Raw genomic sequence first — 26,888 nt, 5'->3', positions numbered from 1 at the left:
CTAGGCCCAAAGTACAGGGTATTAATCAGGAATTTTTTCTAATCTCTAGAAGCAACATATTGGTATTCCTTTTGCCCACATAACAAATAAAAAGACTGCATTTGGAAACGATGCAAATAAGTGTGAATGCCAATATGTAGAGTATCAATGTAAATATGCATTGGTCTGTCATTTGTCAATGCATAAATGCAATGTTGCCAAACACAGGCAAAAGTGAACCAGAGTGCAAATTACCCTGAACCGGGATTTACACTCCATTTTCATTGTTTCCAAACGCAGCCAAAGGATTAGAGGTAGCTCCGGTACCTAGTAATTTATCCTGAAACCCCGGGATCTAACGTGACTCTTAACAACCACGAGGATTATAAGTAGGGGTGTCAATTGGACCGGATTTGGCCCAATCTGGTCTAGTCCAATGTGAGTCCATTACAAATGGACCTGGTCCAATCCAGTCCAATGAATATTTTGGACCATTTTGGAATGGTCCAGAGACTGTTCTATCTGTTCAAATTCCTATTAATTTAGATTGGTTTCAACTCAAACCTGGTTCATTGACAACGACGTTCTTATCTTCTATTAATGGACCAGAATTGGCTCAATCCAATATAAATTCATTATGGAATGACCAGGTCCAATCCAATATGTCATATTGATCTATCTAGTCCGTCCAAATTCATTATGTCTTCCCTCCAAATTCAATATGTCCAATCCAAATGGATTTTGATTTGAACGGACCCTAATTGTAAGAAAAACAGGGCCAAGTATTCAATGATTTCTTTCTTATTCATCTATTTGTCCCAAATGCATAATGGATGCAAATGGGCATGCGTAGATGCAAACATGGCTATATTGTGGTGTCATACCACTAACTATATTCTTTTTCAAAAAGTTGAACGCAAGGAAAGAACAAAATAGATGGTATTGTCATTGGCAAGTCCTAATCCACATAATCACAATGTAGAAGGGAGAAAATAAATGATACCTGATTGTAAATTGCAAATAATTTAGGCCATGTTTGGGAGTGCTTAAAAATAAGTGCTTATTGGTGTTTGGGAAATAAGCACGAAATAAGTACTACTTTTAAAAATAAGGGCTTATTTTTAAGCCCAAATTTCCAGTTTTTTAAGTGCTCATACAATAAGCATTTATTCAAATTTTTTCTCTCAAAATTGTTCCCAGTAAATTTTTAAAATACTAGTTATATCCTTTTACAAAAAGAATTTTACAAAGGCACTTTTATGAAAGTACTTTTACAAAAGCACCTTTAGGAAAGTAATTTTATGAAAGCACTTTTATAAAAGTATTATAAAAGTACTTTTACAAAAAGCACTTTTGCGGAAGTAATTTATAAAAGCACTTTGACAAAATCACATTTATAAAAGTATTTTTACGGAAGTACTTTTATCAAAGCACTTTTACGAAAGTACTTTTATAAAAGCACTTTTCTAGAAGTAATTTTATAAAAGCACTTTTACAACAACACTTTTATAAAAATAGTTTTATGGAAGTACTTATTCTCAAAGTACTTTTATGAAAATACTTTTATTCATTCACTTTGGATTGGATATTTTGAAAATTTGAAAGAAAATGGACAAACGAATCACAATTACTTGCTTAAGTGCTTATTAAATAAAAAGACCACCAAATACCCAATATAAAATAAATGCTTATTATCTAAAATAAACACTTGAAAAAGCTGGGTGCCGAATATAAATAAATGCTTATTCAAATAAACACTTGCTTTTAAACACTTATTCTATAAGCAATTATTTTTAAGATAAGCACTCCCAAACATAACCTTAATATAGAAATGACACCACCATCCAACATCAAACAGAGTAATCCGATAAAGAACTTGCTTTTATTAAAAGCAAAGCGCCCACGTGTAACAAGAGAGGGAGGATGTACATCAATATCCTTTTAGCTCTATTACTACTTCAGCAATAGCAGTCCGGTAAAATAAAACCAGAAACGATTTAGATACCGCAACCGAAAAAAAAGTGGTTGATACACAGTTCTCACTTATAACAAGAAATTCATCATGATGAGGTTGTTCAAAGAATCACGTGGCAATGTAAATGGTATTGTCACTTGCCAAAAATCAGTCTTGGGTTGCCTCTTGATCTGCCATTGAATACGAATCTAGGTATTCAATGTTTTTGGGTTGATTAAAACATTAATGAGACATCCTAATTCTTGTCTGTCCAACACCTATAATTACTTATTGACGAGGGGTAATTTGGCCTGACCTGTAGATACGTGGAGCGATCTAACGATTGTACGACAACTCAATACTTCCAGCCCACCTCAGCAAGCTAGGTAAGCTCGAGCATTTTGGGCACCTTAGGGATTGAGGTCCAAGTAGCTCGTAGTGTCCCGACCTATCGAAGAGCTACGTATCCCACTTTTAGAAGTTACCCACCTGTATTCAACCTTCCTGGGATCACACCGCACGTCTGTGAACCTTATCCTTATCCTGCCCGAACGGACGGACTCGATAAGACTTATCAGTTCACACGAAGTCCATCTCTGGGTGCGAAACAGACTGGATAACGCGGACCGGGGATCTCGGATGTGTTTCGTGAGACCTACGGCAGCTCGCCTAAATAAGGGTTTCACCTCCAACCTTACAAGGCATGCACGATTTAGCTCTCTAACTCTCCCACTTACAAAGCTTTCAAGCTCGTAATCACTCTTCGCTAATTTAAGCATCGGAGTGCCCACACTGGGTAAAGTACCCTGGGTCCTTTGATCATGTTCTCTTAAAGTTCGATTGACCACATAAGCAGACTGACGTCCAAGCTGCCATTCAGTTAGGAGCAACCAGATCGTACACCATCACTTGCCATTCCCTTAGATGTCACACATCACTTAGGCACACTTAGGTTGGCACCTAGCCTTAATACCATGAAATGAATTAGAAAGGTGCTCTCCTTGCCAAAGAAGTTTTTTTTTTCCTTTTTTTGACAATAAATTGAAATTGATTAAATATCAAAAGGCCCGTAATATGATGTACTTGGGTTGGGTTCGGGCATGGGCTGGGCTCATGTTAGACAATGAATTCATTATATATGTGTATGTGTATGCGTGTGTGTGCGCGTGCGTGTGTGTATTTATGAAAATATGTATACGTATATTTATGTATATATATAAATATGTATGCAAAATATATATTTTGGGCTACCAAAGGGCTAGGTCGGGACTGACCCGAAAAATAAAAAAGCCTGACTTTTTGGACCCAAACCCAGCTTGAGGACTGAAAATCAAAGTCCAATCAATGTAAAATTTTAGGTTGGGCTGAAAACATGTCACTACAGTACCTAAACTTTCAAAAAGTGTCAAGTTGGTCCCTATCGTTAACCAACCATCAATTATCTATTGAAAATGTCAAAACTATCATTCGAAAGAAGATGTTGTTCATTGTCTTCTACCTTGAAGACAATGACTTCATTAGTTTAGAATCTCAAACACTTCAACCAGTTCAATCTCAAGGTAGAAGACAATAAACAATATCTTCTTTTGAAGGGTAGTTTTAACATTTTCAACAAATAACTGACGATCTATTAAAGACAGGGATTAACTTTAGGGGTATCCATGAAAAACCGAAAAACAGAACCGCAAACGTATATATATTTATATGTATATTTTTAATATATGTCACGTATTTTCCATATATTATATATAAATATATTCATTATATATATAAATATATACGTATATTATATTTATAATAATCTATTTATAAATATATTATATATTTTTAAAATATTTATAATATATTATATCATTTATTATTTATAATATAATATTATACATATGTTTATATAGTATATATTATAAATATAAAAAATAAAAAAAAAATCGAAAAAACAAACCGATCAAAAACCAAAACCGACGGACCAATTAATCGATAATACCGGTTCGATTTAAAAAAATGTTTCATGGTTCGGTTAACTGAACCGTGAACACCCCTAATTAACTTGGCACTTTTTAAAAGTTTAGATATTGTAATGACATGTTTCAAAGTTTGGAACTGCATGTTAGAAAGACAGAACCGTCATTACTTGAGAAGGAAAAATATTTCCTGTTTCTGGGTGAAGAGGTAAAGTCCGACGAACAGCAATGCAATCGGGTGGAGAGGCAAAGACCGAAGAAGAAATTTGGTTTATTTGTCACAAGAACAGCAGAAAAGTATTTTCAAAAAACAACACTAAAGATGTAAATTCGTAGCAAAAAAACAAAAGAAAAATGAAATATAAAAAATAATCCCAAACTGATGAATTGACATGAAATGACTAGACAAGCTTGAATGACGTACTGATGGGTCATGGGTCTGGACACAACAAGTCATGCAAAAACCAGTTACCCACTTCCCATACTCTAACACTAGCGTGCCGTGGGTGTCAAATTAATGCTCCCAAGATTTAACATTTTCTTCCGCAGATGTGTTACGTCGTCGATCTCGAATCTCAATACGCTCCGACCGGATCGGACATTCCATTTTCCAATATCCAAACATATTTCCGGGTCGGACTCAGGGACTGCATGTGGGGTTAGTTGCCTGATTTTGTAATGAGTTCATTCAATGTATAACAAATTGAAAAGGCACAATGGTCTAGGCGGTTGGGAGTTGGCGGGTCGGGTGAGGAGTTGACGTCTCCGCCTCCAGCTGCCAACTGTTGAACAGTTTGCTCTTCAGACTCCACTGGAAATACTCGATCTGTGGTAAGAAGTAAAGGACGTAACACGAAGAGAATTTTGATTTGATAAACCAAAGTACGATCTTTAGGAGATCTCGAGTCTGAGAGATCGATGATGTGCAGTGCTGATGCAGAAACAGAATGTTGATTTGATAAGACAAAGTCGCCAGCCTTCTTTCCATGTCGATCGATCAGCGTTAAATTCAACTATTTAAACGCCTATCGCTCCGTCTTCCCTTCATCGACCCACCCATTTCTTCTGATCTCTGTGTCTCGATCTCTTCTCTTCACGTCTCTCTGTGATTTACAAGATGCATGCATGGATGATGGATGGGTCTTGCGCAGCTTGCTTGCTTGGAGAGTTCTTCGCTTTTGTTTAAATTATAACAAGCTTTTGGTTTTGCTTCATGATATTATCTGCTTAGTTTTTGAGTTATTATTAACATTTGCAATTGCTTTTAATTAGGGTTTTGGTGGGTCATCTGTGATCGAAGATGTGTTTGAGTGTTTCTGGTCTTTTAGAAGAGTCTCCGTTTCTGTTGCTAACATTTTCAGCGAATAATTACTTTGTTTGGTAACAACCCATTAATGTCCGTCCGGCCGGCAGCCACCGGTTGTGGTTTGGTGACTAGGGTCTTAGAGGAAGGAGCTTTCTTTAGTCCAGTGCAAGATGGGTTTTGGCTGATATCAGCTGCTGACTCGCTGGTTCATGAACTCATCAAACTATTGGGATCAGATGCGTTTTTGATCCATCGATGCGGGAGCTGGGTTCGGTTATGGCCGTCTCGCCTTGGACTGAAGGGAGCTCCCTTCTGTTCTACGGCCTCTTAATCTTCTTTCTTTCTCTCTTCTGTCTCTTCCTTTGATCCTTCTTCACCACTCGTAAGCAACGTTTTAGTGCAGTACGATCTTTTCGCAAGTTTTAGTGCAGTAGAGGACATGCTTTTGTTTCAACGTACGTGTTTCATGGAATGCAAAGTCAGCAAAGAGGAATTGTGGGGGTGGACCTGTTTCTGTATGCAAATTTTATTTGCTAATTTCTTGAGAGAGAGAGAGAGAGAGATCGTTCTAACAATATCAGAAGTTATAACCTTGTCTACTCTTCCCTCTTTGTCCAATCCAATTCCTTATCTACTCTATTCTGTGTATGGCTCAGATATATTGCATATGGAAAAAATTTCTTTGCATCCAAGGTGAAACAAATGGAACCCTAAAGGAATTGATCTTTTTGTACACTATTGTTGAATACTAAAGTGGGTTTTCTATATATTTAGAACCAAATATACTAAAAAAATCAAAATAAGGAAAAAAATGAGGAAATTGCCCCCTCCCCCTGTATACACACATTTTCTTTCCTATTAATTAAAAACAACTAAAAGGAGATTACTGTCTCAAAAGTTTAAAATAAAAGTTTCACATTTATTTGCACAAAAATGTTAGAAAATTATAAAAGAAATTAACCTTTTATGTATCATTTATTCATGACTATAATAATTAATTCGCTATCGACTTATCGAGTAATAAAAATATTCCCTTTCAATTTTCACCATACCTCTCTTATTTCATTATTAGAATTAGAGGTATCAATTATATACTTTTCTAGTTCTTTATTTTTTTATTAACCTAATTAAGTCGTCTCCTCCATTTCTCCAATTGTAGGACCCACATACATGGCAAATTATGGGCCCAATACCCATTGATTATAAAAATTATTATTATTTTTAAACTAAATCCTAATTAAGAATGAAGCTTCTTCCGCTTTTGCAACGTTGGAATATCTAAACCGTGTTCTAGTGAAAACACGAGATTCCCACGGTATGGTTTAGCAGAAAACTTTAATCCGATCATGTAACGTTTATTGAAAACTTTAATTTTGCAACGTATGTTTACCATTTTCGTAGCTAAATTCAAGGCACCGCAACCCAGCGTGTGAAATAACGTGAGTTTGATGATTCTTTCATGTTTGAAAAGTTAATTAATGAGACGGTCCACCGTCGCCTCATTGGTCTCGCCCTATTTTTTCTTTTTCTATTTCAGGGGAGGGTTTCCACAAAGCCATTAAACTACAGAGATTAGATTAATGCATGGTTCTACCCTTTGGCTTTGGTGTCAGGCCCAGGCAGTGGGTTCTCTCCAGTGCGCGAGAATAATATGGAGCGACCGATCATCCCCTTCAAGAATTCAAGGTCGAACGTCTCTCTCCCTCTCTCTATCTCTCTCTCGTCTGAATTTCTGTCTCTTGTATACATGTTTAATTGGTTTGTTGATTGTTCTCTTAGATTATTAGCTAGAGTTGGGTTGTAATGAAAGGTGGTCTGTTCAATGCAACCAAGATGATCCGCTAATGATTCATTCTTTGGTTCGTCAATTAACCTGTCGAACTTCTAGAAATATTCAAGTGTTTTCTTATCGACCCATGCAGAAGGCAATCGAGATTGGTCATGGCTGTCCTTCTCACTGTCTCTTACGTCTTCTCTCCCTTCCGTGCCTCCTTTTTTCTTCACCGACCATCTCTCTCTCTCTGTCTGTGAGAGTGACCGATAGATTCTGATTCTGGCGCATGGCTGGGGTCTCTTCAGTCCAACCAAGATAGTATTGTCCCGTCTCTGCTGTTGACTCGTTCATTCATGAGCACATCCATCGGATCGGATAGGATTGGATGAGTTTTTGATTGAACGATGCAGGAGCCGAGTTTGGGAATGGCTATCTCGTCTTGGACTGAAGGGTCTCCTACCATCAAGCCAGAGTTTGTACCACCTTTCTCGTATTTTTACTCAGCATCCCACTCCTCACAAACAAAATAGCTAGAGAACACTTCATTTCACTTTCAATTTTATTCATTCCAAATTAAGAAAAAAAAAACAAACCAGAATTTTCACTCCCATCCACTTGCACCGGTGCAAATTGAAAAACAGAGACTAAAACTCAAAATAGTACATGTTTTTCATATCGTCACTAAACATGGTGGAGGGAAGTTTCCCTAGAAGTTAAGTCATCTTTGTAAACAATGCTCAAAATCAGATGATTAAGACTCATTTATAGTAGGGCCAAATACGCTTGCTTTCTCTTTTCTGGTATTCATAAATCATAAAGAAAGAAATGCTAGGTTGAGGTATAACATAGAAAAGAAAAAGAGAATAAGAAAGGAACAAAATGTAATCTATATCTATATCTTTGGTTGTCTATCATCAAAACAGGTTTGGGAGATTTCAGGTATTAACATTGCCATGTTAAATGGAGGTAATATGGATGTTATGGAGTGGTGGACAAACCAACTTAAGGAGAAATGTGTGTGTATCCTCTGGCATATATGGAAAAACAGAAATCAAAAAGGCTTTCAATGAGAAAGAAGACCCCCTCAAATTATTCTTGAGAGAGCATTTCAAGATTTTGATGAGTTCAGGTTGCTCAATGATAACCAGAATTTGAGCAAAGAATTGAGGAATGTGAAGAATATTTCGTGGAGTCCCCAGAATTTAGGTGAAATTAAAATAAATTTGATACGTGCACGAACTATGTGGCAGTGGCAGCGTGAGACTCGGTCAAGTTGTTTCTTAGCATCTTTATCCTTAGCCAGTAGTAGATAAGTTTAGTCTGTTGGCCAGTAGTAGATAAGCTTAGTCTGTTTTAGTCGATAAGCTCCAGGGGTAAGCAGTTCCTATTTTAGTTCCTATTTTATTTCCTAATTCGTAGCACAATAAGGCTATAAATATAGCCTGAAGAGAGAGTGAATAAAGGCCATCAGCTTTTTTATCATAGAATTCTTCTCCTCTCCTTCCCCTCTCTTGGCTCTCTCTCTCTCCCTTACTTAATTCTAATCATATCAAAATTTTGATACATTTTGTACTAAGAATGGTAGATGTATTGTTGCAGCTATAAGCCTATAACTAGGAATCATTTGGGCAAGGTTTTGGACTACAAAGGTTATTTCCTAGGCAATTCTAATAGCGGAGGCATGGGCGGCATGGGAAGCCCACAACTTGGCCACCAATTTCAACGATTGCCCGATTGTTATTGAAGGGGATTCAAGTCTTATCGTTAGATGTCTCAAGGGCCTGACTCCTCTTCCATGGAACCTAAAAGCATATTGCCTACAGATGAAGGAGAAATTAGAAGATAGAGTTCGATACAAGCACATGTACCGAGAAGAGAACCAAGAGGCGAATTGGATCGCAAATAGGGCGCACTCTGGCTGTTATCGGTGGTGTAATTTCCACTCTTTGTGGGCTCCGTGTTCTGTACCACTCTTTGTTTTTCTATAAAAAAAAATAGCTATTTATCAAACTCAGCCAATAATTTCTCCTATCACCTCAGAATCAAACCAACATTCACATGCTTGCCGGCACAAGATTTTAATATTACACCAAGTAATGTCTCTAATCTGAAAATTAGGAAGCATAATAATTAATGCATTTTATAGCAAGAAGATAATTCCATTTGTACTGGTGTAAATGCATTTTATAGCTGCTGGAGAAAAGAAAAAAAAAAACAACTTGAGTAAGAGGGGAGGAGATGCATCATTGTATTTGATTTGTAGTTACAATTTAGGCTTTATTTATTTGCTGTGCAAATTTCATTTTGTATCCGTGTAAATGCATGAGAGTAAAAATGGGTTGAATGTAAATTCTGATTTATTTTTACTTTAATTTGATCTTGGTCTTGTTTGTTTGTGAAAAATAAAATGGGAAAGTAAAATTATGGGATCTCACAATATATGAAAGAGAGGCTATTTATCTAGGAGCTATGACTAGAACCTATATGATGTGGTCCCCACTTTTTACGAGATAGAACCAAGGTAGGTTGCTTATCAAAAAAAAAAAAAACCTAAGGTAGGAAGTTGGAGCAAATTTTGCATAAGTTTTGAGTATTTGTCTTTTAGACATAATTTGCAATGCCAATAAGTGCCAATAGGTCAAAAAGTATAAACTTATTATTATTATTATTATTATTATTGTTGTTGTTATTATTATTAATGTAGTTGAGAATAAATGTATAAAATGTAGTTGAAAATTATAATGTATAAAATGTAGTTGAGAATGAATTAGGCAAGAGAAAGGTCAGTAGTTGAAAATTATAGATGAATAGAGTAATAGTATTTAAGTTGGTAACGCTGGTAAAAATACCCAAATCCAAACAAACTTCAAAATGAGTAATTTCACCTCTATTTGTTAATAGGGGTGTCAATTGGACTGGATTTGGTCCAATCCAGTCCAGTCCAATGTGAGTCCATTACAAACGGACCTAGTCCAGTCCAGTCCAATGAATATTTGGGATTGGTCCAGAGACTGTTGAAATTTCTGTTAATTTAGATTGGTTTCAACTCAAACCTGGTCATTGACACCTATGTTCTTATCTTCTCTCAATGGACCAGATATTGGCTCAATCCAATATAAATTCATTATGGACAGACAAGGTCCAATCCAATATATCATATTGGTCCATCCAGTCGGTCCAAATTCAATGTCATATTGGTCCGTCCTGTCCATCCAAATGGATTTTGATTTGAGCGGAATTCAACCCAAAATTGATCCATTGACACCCCTACTTTAAGTCTTTTTTTTTTTTGCTAAAATTAATTTTAGACTTTTAAATCTTAATAATTTTTTTTACACTTTTTTTTCAATTTTTTTAACGATGTTGCTATGGAGGTGTTTGATATTTTTGAAAGTTCATCTGGATAGGATTGGGGTGGCAAATGGGTGGGTTGGGTTGGGTACATATTGACCCTCCAACCCATTTTCCACCCATATTTATTGATGTTAGTGGGTCACAACCCACGCTGACCCATATGCATTATAAATGTGGGTCACCCTAACCCACCCATATGCATTATAAATAGAAATATCAATTAAGGAAATATAAAAATGATAAAAAATGCAAAAAATGCAAAAAATATTTATCAAATAAAAATAAAATGCACAAAACACTGAAAATAATAAATATATCTCATGTAAAACATAAAAAGTTATAGAAAGAAAATTTAAATGAAAGTTATCATTTCACATAAAAACATAAAATTGTAAACAACACAAAAAAAATCAGAAAAAATAAAAAATACAGAAATTTAGAAAAATATAAAATATAAAAATAGAAATTGTAGAAAAACCAAAGAAATACAGAAAAAATGTATAAACTGCAAAAAAAAAAACTAAAAATTATGGAACATTTAGAAAAACTTTAAAATTCAAAGAAAATATAAAAATGATAGAAAAATACAAAAAATTAGAAAAGTACAAAAATTGCAGTAAAAACAACAAAAGTTATAATAAAGTAAAAAGTGCAAATAAATAACAAAATACAAGAAAAACAGACGTAAAAAATGTTTCCAAATGATTTGGAAACAAAATGTCTTGCCCCGTGAATGTCCATATTCATGCAACGTAGGTCGGGTCGGGTTTCATGTCATCGTATCCGCTTTGTGGTCTGGCAACTGAACTCTGAAAGCATGCATCCATCACAGGTTTTTGAAGTGCCCACATCTGATTGGAGCTAGTCTTCTTTTTCTTTTTTGATACGTCAGGAAGATAAATAAAGACAGCCAGGGAGAGTCATGATGCACAACAGCAGGTTGGACAACCTATCACGGATGAACACACTGGTGCAATGTTTTAAAAACTGATCCGGAACTGGAACCACTTTGGCCACCGATTTTTAGGTAAGTGGCTCAACTGTCTGGTTTGAATGAATGATCTATTCTGATTTAAAAAAGTAATAAAAAATCGTTGTCTGGGTCGATGAATGAATCGTCTAGGTCAGTAGGTCATTGATTAAGTCAACTGTTTTTGGCCCAGGAACGGTTTTAGGATGAAATGGAATAATTCCTAGATCAATTGGCCCAACTGTTCAGTCAGGTCTAGTTTTCAAAAGCTTACACTTAGGGGTACCAATTGGACTGGATTTGGTCCAATCCGATCCTGTCTAATGTGAATCCATTATAAATGGATCAAGTCCGATCCAATCCCATAAAATATTTTGGACCAACTCAATTTAATTTCTGGACTGTCTAATCTATTTAAATTTGTTTTAATTTAGATTAATTATAATCCAAACCTGACCATTGACACTTATATTCTTATCTTCTATCAATGGATAGATATTGGCTCAATTCAACCCAATCCAATATAAATTCACTATAAATGGATCAGGTGCAATCCAATCCAATAAATACATTGGACCATTAAGTCTGGACTGGTCCAATTAAATAATATCTTATTGGTCGGTCCAATCAGTTTGATTTGATTTTGGTTTGGACGGATCCAATCCAAAACCGGTCCATTGACACCCCTACTGTTCCATACACAGGCCCATGTAAGACCTACACTATTATGAATACAGAACAACCGATATATTCACTTGTGATAAGTTCCCGGCCATTTTGCATTATTTTGTCTCAGGCCAATCTGGACTCCCCGACAAGTTAACCTAGGGGATGATTTATTGGAGTTGATTTCTGACATGGAGTACTACGTCAACGAAAATAATGTGCAGACCAATGACATTGAGACGGTTGCATTATTCTTTAGAAATCACCTGATTAACATTATTTCAATTTTCAGCTTAACTTTTTTTGTTTGTCCTTGAAACATTGATTCTCCAAATTTGTAAAATAGATTATTGAATCCCTCCAACCGAACACCCACCTAGTTTGAGTCTTCACTTTCTAGTCGGCTCGTCTAGTATATAGTTTACTGACACATCAATGCATCTTACCGAATCAATGTTTGAGTTGAATATCCAACGTTCTCCAGGCCCAAGTCCTGAGTTGAGAGTTGAGACCGCATGTGCTCCTCACGGAGCGCACCCCATTCTGATCTCACAGGCAAATCTATGGTGGGGCCCATTCAATACTATTTTTGAGCCCTCCATTTTGTAAGTTATGGGCCGTAGAAACTTTTGCATGGGCCAATCCTTTGAATGCTTGAGTTTTGCACGAGCTAAGCCTTTGCACTCTTCCTGGTTGGACCCACTGCATGAAAGGTCTGAACCCTGATCGCCCGAGCATATGACAAGACACAAAGCGAGTTATGTGGCCTGGGCCCTGCTGGGGTCCCATTCAGTAACTACGTTTCATGCAGCCCACACCTGAGGGAACGATTTTGTCTGTTTCTTCTAAAAGGAGTTGGTTTGTTTTGTTTTCCCTCGAAAAGATGCGAGAACGAGGGAGAGTAGGGACTCGTTACCAGCGGTTGAATGCTAGAATATATTCCAGGGCCGCCATTAAACCTGTAAGTAGGATATCAATCTTTTCATTAAATGTTTCCAGACTTCCAACGTACCCTTCGTTACAGAGTCACTTAAAGTTTCATAATTCTTGTTGAATTTTCAATCTCTCTCTCTCTCTCTCTGTCTGTGTCTGTCTGGAGGGTTGATGGGTTTTGGAGTTAGGGGACGTTTCAGTCCAACCAAGATGGTTTCGGGTTGATCTCTGCTGCTGAATCGTCGGTTCATGAACACATCTGTCGGCACGGAGAAGATGTGTTTTTGATGAGAGGATTCAGGAGCTGAGTTCGCTTATGGCTGTCTCGCCTTGGACTGAAGGGTCACCTATTCTGAATGCCTTCTAATCTTCCTTCGTTTCATGCATGGGTTGGTAGCGTTTAGAGGTAGGAGTCTTTCCATCTCTATTCTTAGGATTTTGAGTTGATTTTCTGCTGTTGAATAGTTGGTTCATGAAAACATCGAATTGAATTAAAGGAAACATATGTCTTTTTGATCGATAATGCAGGCTGCTGAGTTCGGTTAATTCTGTCTCGGATTGGAGGGCTGGAGCCTGGAGGGATACTTTAAATTCTTCCTTACCATGCACGATGGTTTGACAGACTTCGTATCAAAGGTGGATTGCGTGCAGGATGATCTATACTACGGGCTACTGGGTTCGTAAATTCATCTTACAGCATGAATAAGTAGTGTTCTTCATCTGAAGATGCAAGAGCTGCTGTAATTGTGTATGGTGATATGTTTCGAATGTATGAGTCGACTTCAAGCTAACTAAGGTTGTCTCTTGAGCAAATTTCAGCTACTGGCTTCAGCAGGAAATCTGGTTAACATCTGCAACTCGATACATATACTTTCTTTTGGGCAAAAGATGCAGACTGTAATGGCGTCTTTGGGTCTCTTTATTTGCATTCTTTTTTGTTTGCTAGCTGGTCTACACAGTTTAACTACCACCATATATAGGTCCATATGGAGAGGATTAATGGGTTGTTTGCTAACGATTTTGTTTCCTTAATTTTTTCTTCCGTCTTTAATTCAGCAGGAAACTTTTGTATGCATGCCCACTGAATCCTCCTCTTACTCTAACCGCGGCTTTAACTTTTAACTGCACTTGCAGAGGTCTACTTTAAATTATGTTTCATAAGAGACTATTTGGCTGGATATGATCTGGGTGAAGGAGAAGCTACAGCCTACTTGTGTGATGATTGATTTGAAGGAGATTTTACTCTTAAAATAGTTTCTTCTTCTGCTTCTTCTGCTGCTGCTGTTTAACAGGTCCATACAAGAAAGAAAAGGAGTTAAGGTTGCAGATAGAAGTGGTTCTTCAATTTTCTTTTTTGGCAATTCAAAAGAAAAGATGACTAGCTTGTATTATTAGGTCTGCTCTGCAATTTGTTAACCTTGTTGGATTGATGACTAGCTTGTATTATTAATACCAAGATGTTAATAACGTCCCTTGCTATATATTTCTCAAGTGTCCTTGTGGTTGTAGACTCTCTACAGTCAGTGCTGAATTACCTTCCAATTAATCTTTTTGCCAAATTAATGGCTTCCCATGCAACAATGGCTTCATCTGGCCTTCAGCTATATCTATTGTCATGTTTGTATGAAAATCATGATTGTGACCCGTGAAACCTTTCCCCTGCTAGCTACTCCTATTTTAGCATCCCCATTAGCTCCAGCTGAAGCATTTTTTAATTTCTGGGTATGAAATAGGTTTTCATCAGACCATTAACTGAAATATATATATATATATAGATGTGAATGTTCTTCGTTTCACCACCTTATAACTGAAATATCTTTAAGCTTTCTGTCATAGAAATTACTTAAATTTGTCCTAATTCTGTCTGTTGAGAAGCTTGAATTATTAGTTAGCCATTCAATTGGTAAACAGTGGAGGCATTCGCACAATTTGGACTAGCTCTATAGCTCATAGAGGGAAGTCAATAATGCTCTAGAGTAGAGAATAATGAAAGCTACCCATCAAAGGCACACATTTCAGACACATGCACACACGTCAGGTATCGTAGTATTTTCATGTGCTTCGACTATCTATTCTCTGCAACACATTTGCTGCTTTTGTCAGACACATTTGCAACTTTTATTTTTAGGGTCCGTTTGGTTCTCGGCCGGAATTGAAATCAAAATTTTCTGGAATCAGAATCGGAATGATCCATTCCCATAATTTGTTTGGTTCAGATAGGAATGAGAATGAGAATTAAAATCTGTAGAAATGGGATTTCATTCTCAAAGGAGGGGAAGGGAATGGCCATTCCCTCAAATGGGGGAATGTCATTCCAGCACGAATCGGAATGGGATTCCGATTCTGCCCAACCAAACAATTGGAATCGGAATAGCCCATGTTTGGGAGTTCTTAAGTTAAAAATAAGTGCTTAAAAACAAATGCTTATTGAATAAACACTTATTTGTATTTGCCACCCAACTTTTTCAAGTGTTAAAGTAAGCATTTATTTTATATTGGGCGTTTGATAGTCTTTTTCTCTAATAAGCACTTAAATAAGCATTTGCGACTATTTTGTCCTTCATTTTCTTTCAAATTTTCAAAATACACCTTTTGAAAACACTTTTAAGAAAGTACTTTTGTGAAAGCATTTTTACAAAAGTACTTTCATAAAAGTGCTTTCGTAAAAGTTCTTTCATAAAAGTGTTTTTGTAAAAGTACTTTCGTAAAAGTGCTTTCATAAAAGTACTTTCATAAAGGTACTTTCGTGAAAGTACTTTCATAAAAGCGTTTTCACAAAATTGATTTGGTAAAAGTGTTTTCACAAAGTGCTTTCGTAAAGGTACTTGCAAAAGTGCTTTCGTAAAAGTACTTTTTTAATGCTTTCATAAAAGTGCTTTTTTAAATGTACTTTTGTTCAAGTGCTTTCGTAAAACTACTTTCATAAAAGTGCTTTCATAAAAGTACTTTTATAGAAGTGCTTTCGTAAAAGTTCTTTGATAAAAATACTTTTATAAAAGTGCTTTTGTAAAAGTCATTTTACAAAAGTGCTTTTGTAAAAATACTTTCGTAAAAGTGATTTCTTGAAAGTACTTTCATAAAAGTGCTTTCACAAAAGTACTTTTATAAAATTCAACTAGGGATAATTTTATAAGTGGTATTTTAAAATTCAATTAGGATAATTTTGGAAGAAAAAAATTGAATAAATGCTTATTGCATAAGCACTTAAAAAAACTAGAAATTTGGGCTTAAAAAATAAGACCTCATTTTTAAAATAAACACTAATGTTTGTCTTATTTCCCAAATACCAATAAATGCTTAATGGTTCAAATAAGCACTTATTTTAAATAAACATTTATTTTTAAGCACTCCCAAACATGGCCTTAGACCTTGTGATTGAAATATAAGTGTGAGCACGTGCTCTCTATGCCTATGAATTTAAATATAAAATATATCATGCCTTTTTGGTATCATAACTGAATCTGGTGCTACTATCTGCAAGCCAAGTTTGGGCCTGTGGCCGAGCCCAAACCTAGAAGTTTCCAAGGTGGACAAGGCTACAAATGATTTTCTTTTTTGGTAAAAAGATGTTCCATTAAAAAAGGGTCATTTGCTAAAGCATCCTCTATAATTTCTTATAATTACTAAAACCAATCTTATAGTTTGTATATTACTAAGACTCTCCCTCAAATTTGCAACTTCTTCAGGTTCGACCAAAATAATTAAAAGAAAAGTAATAACCTAAATGTTGATTTTAAATAACATAGAATAAAAAATAAAATAATGTGAAAAATATCAAAAAATAATAAATTAAAGAGAAAACAAAGCAAGATAATAGAAAATAAAATAAAATAACCAATAATTTTTTCTATTATTGTCCATTTTATTTTTTGTATTATATTTCTTTATTTTCATTGTTTGTTTTTCCCCATTGCTTTTTGTTTTATTCTTGGAATGAAAAAAAATATGGGAAGGGAGTTATTTTTGGAATAAAATAACTAGGGTGGTATGGGACTTTTTTTAAGGGAATTTTTGGAGTAAAAACCATTTCGAAATGAGTTTTGGATCTCCTGCCAACAAAAATCCCTCCCAACCACATTCCAACAAGAACTGGGTTGGTGTGGGACCCACCATGCATGTGATGTGCCAAATGGGATCCCTTACCCACAAAACACATTTCGCCATCCTACCATCATAACTGACACCACATCACCATAAAGATGAGACCCACCATAATCGGCTTCGGTCAGGTCAAGTCTGTGGTCACACTGTCCCAACAGCCTCTTGCAACCTTGCATCGAGAATATTTCTCCATAAAAAAACATAAATATGAAAATATTCCCAATTCAAAACTATAAAAATTGGTCGAATGGATTGTTGCCCTGATAGAAGCCGAACTCAGGGTGGTGGAACTAATTATGGAGCTCAGGAGACCCAAACTCGTGTGGAGTGCGTAATGTTGGAACATTTAATTAGGATTTTTGTTGGTAGGAGATCCAATTCTTTCTTAATGGGTGTTGGATAAGGGGTGTTAATTAACTGGTTTTGGCCGGATCTGTCCAACTCAAAATCATTTTGGATGGATTGGATGAATCATAATAAATAATAATTGAATTAGTCCAGACTTAACAGACGAAAGTATTTACTAGATTGGATGGGATTGGATCTGTTCCCTTACTCATATCGGATCGAATCGGATTAGAGCAAATCCGATCCAATTGACACTAACGAATACACAAACGTTAAAAAGTGTGCTAAATAGAGGGGTGTTTTGATGATACGCAAACTACAGGTTGTATTATAATTACTATCATTGTTGTATAAACCATCAGGGAAGCACCGGGCCCACAATTGAAGACTGAACGAATCCTGATGGGGAGATGCACACACCATAAAAATCTCAGCAACCTTAACTCATTGTGAACCATCCGTTTCGTCGTTTCTTTGTATCATCTATCGTTCAGAGACAAAGAGTCTTGGTCATAATGTCTTACTCTTTTTGTTTATACTTACGTGGGATCCACTAAATACTAGTTTGATATCTTTGCATATGACACGTGTTCATCTTATGAAAAAGACTCTTTCTATTGGAACACCGCTAAGGTATGGTTACTCTCCAAAAAAGCAAAATTGCAAGGCGGCTGTTTTACTGTGAAATTATGTGACCGCTGAAGTCGGTTCCTCTTAAAAGGAGTTCTGGAATCGCTCCAATATCTCCACGAAAGGCAGCTTGCCTGAGAAACTCATCCCTTTCTCTCTTCTTAGTTCTGGGTTCCTCTGTTTTGTAAGTTCTCTTCTTTTCTCTCTCTCTTTAATTTTTAAACTCAACTTTGACTGTGATTCCTGCAAAAATCTCTTGTGCTTTTGTTGTAAGTCCTCAAACCAGTGTAGCATCTACGGTAGAACTTTAGATTTACCATCTTTGGTTTGTATATATATATATATATATATATATATATATATATATATTTTTTTTTTTTTTTTTGTTTTCCTATTGGTTGTATTCCAAAAAAGCTCTGAAGCTTGTTTCATTTGATAGGCAAAACCTCCGCAAGTTGTTTCATTGATTAGAAGGAGCCTCAAAATATATTCTTACCGACCCTTTTTCGTCGATTTCGTTATAATTTGTGAAGATCTGTAGAACCCATGTCGTAGGCCTCCAGATTGGACATCTGGGTTTTGGATAATCTGTTGATGGTGGTCAACGAATATCGGTCTTAATTGGGTTTCTTGCAGTTTTAAATCTTTTTGTTTGATTCTGTGTGCAAATCTTGTTTTGAACCTCCTAAAGAGGATGTTGAGACTCTCTATAGCATCGGTCGATGGTAAGATAACGTCTCCTGGAGAAGATCTGCCAAGTGCTGTTGTACCCTTGATGAAACTTCTATGCGTCACCGTTATAGGCCTAATTCTCGAATACCCAAATCGTCCCAAGAGCAACTTTCCGGCTCCTTAGCAAGCTCGTGTTTGCTCTGTTTTTGCCTTGCCTTATTTTCATCCACCTTGGTCAGTCGATAACCCTGAAAAATGTCGCAGACCGGTGGTTCATCCCCGTGAACGTTGCTCAGCACATTCTTCGGTTGTGATGAGGGCGGATTTAGCCCTCCAATGACATTATGACACATGGCACCTCATGCCAACTAGGCAGTTTGCCACCAAGCAGCCGACACTTCACAAGCAGCTTGCCACTAGGTAGCTCGCCACTAGGCAGCTCGCTACCAAGCAGCCCGGCACCTCACAGGCAGCTCGCCACTAGGCAGCTCGCCACCAAGCAGCTCGGCACTTCACAGGTAGCTCGCCACTAGTCAACTTGCCATCAAGCAGCCCGGCACCTCACAGGTAGCTCGCCACTAAGCAGCCCGACACCTCACAGATAGCTTGCCACTAGGCAGCTCGCCACCAAGCAGCCCGACACCTCACATGTAGTTCGCCTCCTAGTCAGACCGACCACCGCATGGTAATTCCAAGGATCTCACCACCGTACCCTGTGTCTTACGGGATCATGCCTTGTAACAGCTAGTATTATCTCACCCACTCCCCGATTCAGGCGGAGATTGGCAACCTTACCGTTTGGTGGCATTATGCCCAACTAACATAGAAACAGATCCTGTCACAGCGGGGATCCAGGAACTACTCTACCAAACCCGCGAGGACTCCAATATATAAAGACCTCACCCCCCAGGAGCAAATGAGGCGTAATCTCTACTCTCTAGCTCTCTCACAATCTGATATCATTTTCAACTCACAACTAAGTGCTAACTTAAGCATCGGAGCTTCCCCGCCGGTTTAACAACCCCGGGTTCTCTAGTTCGTCTCTTGCAAGTTCTTCGAGCCCGTCGTTGCAGGTAGCCAGATCATCTCCAGCAAGGAGCAGCCGGATTGCGCCATATCATTTGGCGCCGTCTGTGGGAACTGCTACTAATAGCCCTTGTCTCCATTCAAAAATCTCAAGCTCATAATCAAATCCATGGCTTCCTCCAGCAACGTCGGACAAAACAACGAAGTGCACGTCTCCGAGGGGCAACCTCAGTTCTCATCTGTCTGCATAGGTTAGTTCACCATACCGCTTACTGCGGTTGAGGTTCCAGCGCTAACGATGCCCCAAGCGACTGCACAAGTGAACGCGTCACTCCCTCCTGTAGTCGGCGCGACATTCACTGAACCCTCTATGGTTCTGTGGGAAACACTACAAAAAGCTAAGTTTTCATAGCTCTACCAACTTTACTTTCAATTCAGATAAAACCTCACCAGTCCTCTTCGCGAGGTCCCCTCTACAAAGATGAGTTCTTCGTGGCTTCCGCGGGAGTTGGCAGCCAACAGACTACATGGGCGCCCTTGTTGACCGAGCCTTTCAAGGCTCCCGTGTGAGCTAGCGACCTAAAGTTAGTGGTACTGCCCCCGAAAGTTGAGTTCCTAGTAGCTTCTTGTAGGAGTGGGTGACCGGCATCACGAGGCTGATGCAACGCAAACATAGCTCTAAGGCGCCCACCCGGCGGCCTGGCCCAGGCGCGACCTGGCAACCTAGCACAGGTGCAACCTGGCAACCTGGCGACCTGGCGACTTGCAAGACGTGCTCGCCAACGAATTCGGCATGCATATCCAAACACTCCCACGATCCTTGGAAGTTAGCCCACGTGCCGAACGATTTGGAGGGTGGTCAACGTGCATGGCGGTTACCTCCAGGAATCTCGAACCACTTAGACGACCTCGCAGAAATCTTGGATATGGTGCGTGAAGCCCACGTCAAACAATGCCTATATAAAGGCACCAACCCCAGAAGCAAGTAAGCAAGTTCTAGCTCTCAGACTTTGTGATTTTTAGCTCGCAGTCTACTATAAGAGTACTGACTTAAGCATCGAAGCGACCTCACCGGGTTAGCCACCCCGGGTCCTCTGACATTTAGTTCCTTGTAGGTCTCTAAAGAGCAACGAAGCTCATCAATCCAACTTGGCACCTGGTCAGCCCAGTGCCTCACAGGCAGCCCTGCACCCGGTTAGCCCAGCGCCTCACAGGCAGCCCTGCATCTGGTCATCCCAGCGCCTCATAGGCAGCCCTGCACCTGGTCAGCCCAGCGCCTCACAAGCAGCTAGCCACCTGGTCAACCTAGCACCTCACAGGCAGCTCCACTTTGGCCTCTAAGTCATCGGCCACTTGGAAGCAGACCAAATGAAGAGGCACAGGCGACCTGGCAGCCTGGCCCTGGCGCCAACCTGGCGACCTAGCCCAAGCGCGAACTAGCAAACTGATAAAAGACCTCGACACCACCTAAGACCCAGTCGCCTCTTCGGCATGGTTAAAATCAAGGAGAGTGGACTACGAGTCGCTCCCAGAGCCTACGGGCTAAAATACCACATAAGACCTAGCCGCTTCTGAGGCATGGGCAAGATCAAGGAGAGTGAACTACAAGTCGCTCCCAGCGCCGAAGGGCTAAAGTACCGAACTGGCGGAGACCTCGACACCACATAAGACTCAGTCGCCTCTTCGGCATGGGCAAAATCAAGGAATGGACCACGAGTCGCTCCCAGAGCCTATGGAATTGAATCAGCGCTTACGAGCTCATCGAATTTCGGGCCAAAAGGAGAAATCTACTCCCTTTGCCGAGTTACTTTCAGCTCAGGAGTGGGGCGCAAATGATGAGGGCACCTCATGACAACTAGGCAGCTCGCCACCAAGCAACCCGACACTTCACAGGCAGCTCGCCACCAGGTAGCTCGCCACTAGGCAGCTCGCCACCAAGCAGCCCGACACCTCACAGGTAGCTTGCCACTAGGCAGCTCGCCACCAAGCAGCCCGACACCTCACAAGCAGCTTGCCACCAAGCAGCCCGACACTTCATAGGTAGCTCGCCACCAAGCAGCTCGACACCTCACAGGTAGCTCGCTTCCTAGTCAGACCGACCACCAAATGGTAATTCCAAGGATCTCACCATCGTACCCCGCGTCTTATGGGATCATGCCTTGTAACGGCTAGTATTATCTCACCCACTCCCTGATTCAGGCGAAGATGGGAAACCTTACTGGTTGGTGGCATTATGCCCAACTAACACGGAAACAGGTCCTGTCACAGCGGGGATCCAGGAACTACTCCACCAAACCCGCGAGGACTCCAGTATATAAAGACCTCACCCCCCAGGGGCAAATGAGGCGTAATCTCTGCTCTCTAGCTCTCTCACAATGTGATATCATTTTCAGCTCACAACTAAGTGCTAACTTAAGCATCGGAGCGACCCCGCCGGGTAAACAACCCTGGGTTCTCTGGTTCATCTCTTGCAGGTTCTTCGAGCCCGTCGTTGTCGGTAGCTAGATCATCTCCAGCAGGGAGCAGCCGGATTGCGCCACATCAAGTTGCATATTGGGGTACTTTGTGGCAATTATATGCCGACCACCACCTCAGTTCTTTTAGTTCACTATATCATGACTGCATTTGGAAACACTGGGAACCTCCCACCTGCCATTGTTGGGTTGCTGTAATTCTTGTTTATACATTTGTCTACCATATGATGGAGCCTCCACTGGAATATTGTGAGATCGTTGAGGAGGAGGCTGAGATTCAGGAACTGCCACCATTTAATAACATCGGTAGGCCTCTCCTTGTTGAAGCTGAATGGCCAGGTATTGAGGATAAAGAAACAGAACATTCCAAGGCGCCTTTCATTGCAAGGGTTTTTAACAGCATATCAAGTTTGTCACAGTCTACTTTCCCTGACATTGATCTCACGGAGGAGGTAGGTTCCAGCAATCCCGAGTCTATTAGGTGTTTGGCGGAACCGAAGGTTGTCCGGAGGATTAGAATTGTTGCTGAGCAAACTCCAATACAGCACATACTTCAACCCCCAACCATTGCTTCTCTATTAGCAATTATTGTTGGGATGGTACCACAAATCATGGCATTTGTCTTTGGGTATGATGCTCCACTTTCTTTCATCAGGGACAGTTTAGAAATTTTGGCAGGTGCAATGGTTCCTTCTGTACTGCTTATTCTTGGAGGAATGCTTGCTGAAGGGCCAAATGAATCTAAACTTGGTATTAGAACTACAATTGGTATTACAGTGGCAAGATTATTGGTGCTTCCTTTGTTGGGTATTGGGGTTGTTGCTTTGGCTGATAAACTGGACCCTTTGGTTGCTGGTGACAAGATGTATATGTTTGTGCTTTTATTGCAATACACAACGCCAAGTGCCATCTTGTTAGGAGCCATTGCCAGCTTGAGGGGTTATGCAGTTAGTGAGGTTTCAGCACTCCTATTCTGGCAGCATATCTTTGCTGTGTTCTCTCTTTCAGTTTGTGTCTTCATCTACTTTAAGCTGATCTCTTATATTTGAAATTTATTTTGTGTCTTTCTGCTTCAAGCTATGAAGTTTGAACAGTGTGAGGTTAACATGAAAGAGCCATCTAGTTTGCTATGCTCAAATGGGTTTTCCCTGTTTGAATAAGATTGGTTCAGTCTGTTCTACTACATGTTTGGCCATCAGTGTACACTCTGCTTTTTCATTCAATTTTTTTTGATAAAGGTGCTTTTTGATTCAATTGTGTCAAAGTATTGGATACAATGATGAAATTTCCTGAATGCATCTTAAATTCTGAAAGCAAGCAATGGAATCTAAAACTAAATTGATTTATTTAGTTGGTCTTGCACTTCTAGAGGTATTTAAATGTAGCAAGTATGATTTCTCCAATAAGGAAATACCATGAAATGCATAATATCTTACTTGCATAAGTTTTGGGAGATCTATTTGTGATTGTTACATATAATGTTGAAAATCATATCCCTGTTTAGATTATCCTCTGTTGTCCTTGGAAGTCCTTGCTTGACATACTTAAGGTGAAGAAGCATAATTATTGTTAAATGAAATGTCTAGTGTACGGTGCCTATGGTACATACACATTTCTACACCTGCATGTAGATCTTTTGTTACACCTTTTATCTATTAAGAATTTTTAGTTTGCAACTTGGGATTGTATACCTTATCCATCCTAACCAGAAATTACTGTCCTCCTATGTAGTGTTAATAGCTGAATGGTCTATTAAGGACTGATCTTTGCTGAGCTGAATAAAGAAGAGATGATATGTTAGGATATTTTAGGTATGATTGAGTTTTTGATGTCATTAATACACATTCAGAAATTCATGACATTCTTTTCTATTGATTAGCTGATTTCCTCAATTCAAGAAATACATATATTTCTCTCACCATGGGTCCAAGAAGTATAAACTTTTTGTTGATTGATAGTTCAGGAAATACAGATTAAAATCTTGATTGTTTCTTGGTAGAACGAGTGTTTTAAATGTGCAAGGTAAAAAAAAAAAACACGCAAGGGGCATGGTGCACACCTTTTTGAAATAAAGAAATTGAAAGTTTTCTTTGTATTTTCTTTGCTCCAAACCTAAATGCTGAGTCAATTAAATCATCCAGCTTGGTCTCATTGGGTTAGACAGTTTTTTTTTATTCTTTTTAGAATCCCTATTAACCAATCACACCGAAGCCTTGTTAAACATCAAGATCCTTAATTTTCTTAAAATCCATACATCTTACTTTGTTCTCTATTGCTAATTTATCCCTTTTCATTTTTGAAATTATATCCTAGATCCTAACTTAATCCTTATTCCAAATCCCTAAGATGCCCCCATAAGCTGTATTACATGCCACTGTATGCTATAGGCTGAAACAAAGAATATAAAGAAAGAAAGAAAGAAAGAATTTCCATCCTCCCAATAGATAGTTTGTCTTATGATTCCTATCTTGGATGGTGTAGTTTGTTTTGCCTGTCAAAAATATTGTGTTGACATTTTTTCTTGGTTTTTGTTTTTGAAGTATGGGTCCCTTCATATTCTGAAGTCATAAATGCACATTTTTATTGATTATTGCAGCTGTAAAAGCTGAATCTATTTCTCAGAAGAATGGTGGCAAAAGCACTACTGTCCCCATCATTTATAGGGTTAGCAGTTTCTGTTGCTTTTGTTGCTCTTGTACTTCGATTTCCAGTTAAATCACCAGTTCAGGCAAGGCTGTGGACTTCTGAAGAGCTATCTATGTATAATGGGACTGATAATGGGTTGCCTATCCTATTAGGAATTCTGGGATCTGTGTTTGATGTAACAAAAGGAAAGTCTCATTATGGTCCAGGAGGGGGTTACCATCATTTTGCTGGAAGAGATGCTTCACGGGCATTTGTTTCAGGGAACTTTTCTGGGGATGGACTAACTGATTCATTGCACGGCTTATCCGGAACTGAGATGAAGAGTGTTGTTGATTGGCGGGATTTCTACTTCAGAAGCTATACATTTGTTGGACACTTGGTTGGTCGTTATTATGATAATCAAGGGAGACCAACTAAATTTTTGAAGGGAGTTGAAGCAAAGGCTGCTAGAGCAGCCCAGCTTTTAGAGAAACAGAAGAAGGAAGAGGCTAAGCTTCCCAGTTGCAATTCAAGATGGAGTCAACAAGAGGGAGGAGAGGTCTGGTGTGATGTAGGCTATCCAAGATTAGTACAGAGACCTCAAGAAATTGCTTTGACTGGGAAAATGAGCATGCGGTGTGCGTGCTTCAAAGAAGAGGAACTCAGCCAGCCTGGTTTGGAGGTCTACAAGGGTTGTGATTATCTATCACAGGTTTGCCGAGTCTAACAAAAACCATTGTGTTCAACTTGTGACTGAACTTCTGTTTTTTCTGGGTGGATTGAAGTTGATGTAGAATTTTATCTTTTTATGTTATTGGGATCACTTGTAATTGAGATTTGGAGGAATAGATGGTTACGTGAAAGAGCTCCATTGCAGTCACTAGCAGTTCCAAGCATTCATCGTGTCTTGGTGTGAATGTTCTTTCAGACTCTGTAAGTTACATATTTGGAAGGCCCCAGCCTCAAGTGAAATGCCAATTTTTTGGATCTGCAATTTTGTAATACACCTTTGTAGAGTTTTTTAATAACATTGACCGTGACAATTTTATTTAAATGTTTGAAATTGTCTCATGAACATATCCACAGATGGTGAAAAATGCAACTTTATGTTGAATGGTCCAAACTGATGTATGTGAAAACATGTGGGGATTTGGAGCATCTTAATTGTTTATTTGTATATTGATTTTTTATTTGGTATTCATGGAAACAGAATGGCTAGATCTAGTACATGATCTCAATGTTGAGCTTATTGATGATTTGTAGTGAGTCTCTTTTCTTTCTAGGTTTCATAAACTTAAATTAAACCGTTTAACTGTTGGAAACTGTTTTAACCAAGGCAAGTCTTTGTTTCATCTAGCCGCAAGGAGCATTAAGCATACTACTTAGAAGATCAACTGCACCAAAATTCAGATTCTAAACCTTCAAAATAAACGTATCGAGATGGTTGATGGAGAAAAGTTTTTTTTAAGTAATTGTACAAAAAATGTCCAAATCGGATTAAGCTGATCTGTAGTACAATCAGTCTTAGTTGTGACCCATTTGTAACAGGAGAATCTCTCGTTGTGGCAAATATTCTTTTGGGGTTTTAACTGTTCAGTCCACTTCGAAATCTTAGCTCCACCTGTTTTTTAAGTGTAAAGAGGCACGAATTGCTCATGCACTTGCACTTAGAAACGTGAAAACTGTCACCAAGGTGATGTGTGGTGCGTAGTCATTGTCTCACAAAATAATTTTTTCATCTTGAAATTCGGGAGAGCAGGTAGATAGATTCCTACACAAGCTTCAAGAATAATAGTTTTTTTTTTTATTATTATTAAAAAGCCATTCAGGCGGATCCTCTAGGAAGAATCTAGATTCCTTCAACCCTTTTCTAGCTAACTTATGGGCAATTACATTTCCACACCTGCTAATATGCACAAAGTGACTAGAAAGTCTAATTGTACACATGAGAATGTCTATGCACAAAAAACTTGCGTCCAAAGCCAGGTTAACTTTCTTCGCATTCAAAGCATGGACTAACAATAAAATATCTAATTCCACCAGAATAACCTTGTCTTTGAAACTATTCAGAACTTCCAAGCTCCTTAAGATTGTTAGAGCTTTTGCTTGCATCGG

The 26,888-nt window shown here is 38.6% G+C and overlaps 1 protein-coding gene, 1 long non-coding RNA gene and 1 pseudogene across 6 annotated transcripts; all 3 read left to right on the top strand.

Annotated features, from left to right (window-relative positions):
• Positions 1-6,423: 6,423 nt before the first annotated feature.
• On the top strand, positions 6,424-14,400 carry LOC148801050 (uncharacterized). Its single transcript, XR_016084274.1, has 3 exons — positions 6,424-6,886; positions 11,221-11,355; positions 13,426-14,400. It is a non-coding gene; the product is annotated as an uncharacterized LOC148801050 (long non-coding RNA).
• Positions 14,401-18,003: 3,603 nt separating this feature from the next.
• On the top strand, positions 18,004-25,931 carry MAPR4 (membrane-associated progesterone binding protein 4). 4 transcript variants are annotated; one of them, XM_010257314.3, is made up of 3 exons: positions 18,100-18,160; positions 23,880-23,959; positions 24,745-25,931. In XM_010257314.3, the coding sequence occupies exon 3, from the start codon at positions 24,775-24,777 to the stop codon at positions 25,498-25,500; it is 726 nt and encodes a 241-aa protein (XP_010255616.1). In that variant the 5' UTR covers positions 18,100-18,160; positions 23,880-23,959; positions 24,745-24,774; the 3' UTR covers positions 25,501-25,931. The 4 variants fall into 4 exon arrangements, with proteins under 4 accessions (XP_010255541.1, XP_088756658.1, XP_010255616.1 ...); XM_010257239.3 differs by lacking the exon at positions 23,880-23,959 and having other exon boundaries at positions 18,004-18,160; XM_088900532.1 differs by lacking the exon at positions 23,880-23,959 and having other exon boundaries at positions 18,019-18,160; positions 24,689-25,931.
• Positions 21,880-25,044, top strand: LOC104594448 (protein PIN-LIKES 2 pseudogene; annotated as a pseudogene). Its single transcript, XR_016083823.1, has 5 exons — positions 21,880-21,984; positions 22,180-23,155; positions 23,880-23,959; positions 24,745-24,812; positions 24,947-25,044. The product of XR_016083823.1 is annotated as a protein PIN-LIKES 2 pseudogene (transcript).
• Positions 25,932-26,888: the final 957 nt, after the last annotated feature.

Source organism: Nelumbo nucifera, chromosome 3 (genome assembly GCF_055504915.1).
Source record: "Nelumbo nucifera cultivar China Antique chromosome 3, China Antique-T2T, whole genome shotgun sequence".
Lineage (NCBI taxonomy): Eukaryota > Viridiplantae > Streptophyta > Magnoliopsida > Proteales > Nelumbonaceae > Nelumbo > Nelumbo nucifera.
Note: the sequence above shows the minus strand (reverse complement) of the source record. Positions and strands in the feature narration are given on the sequence as shown.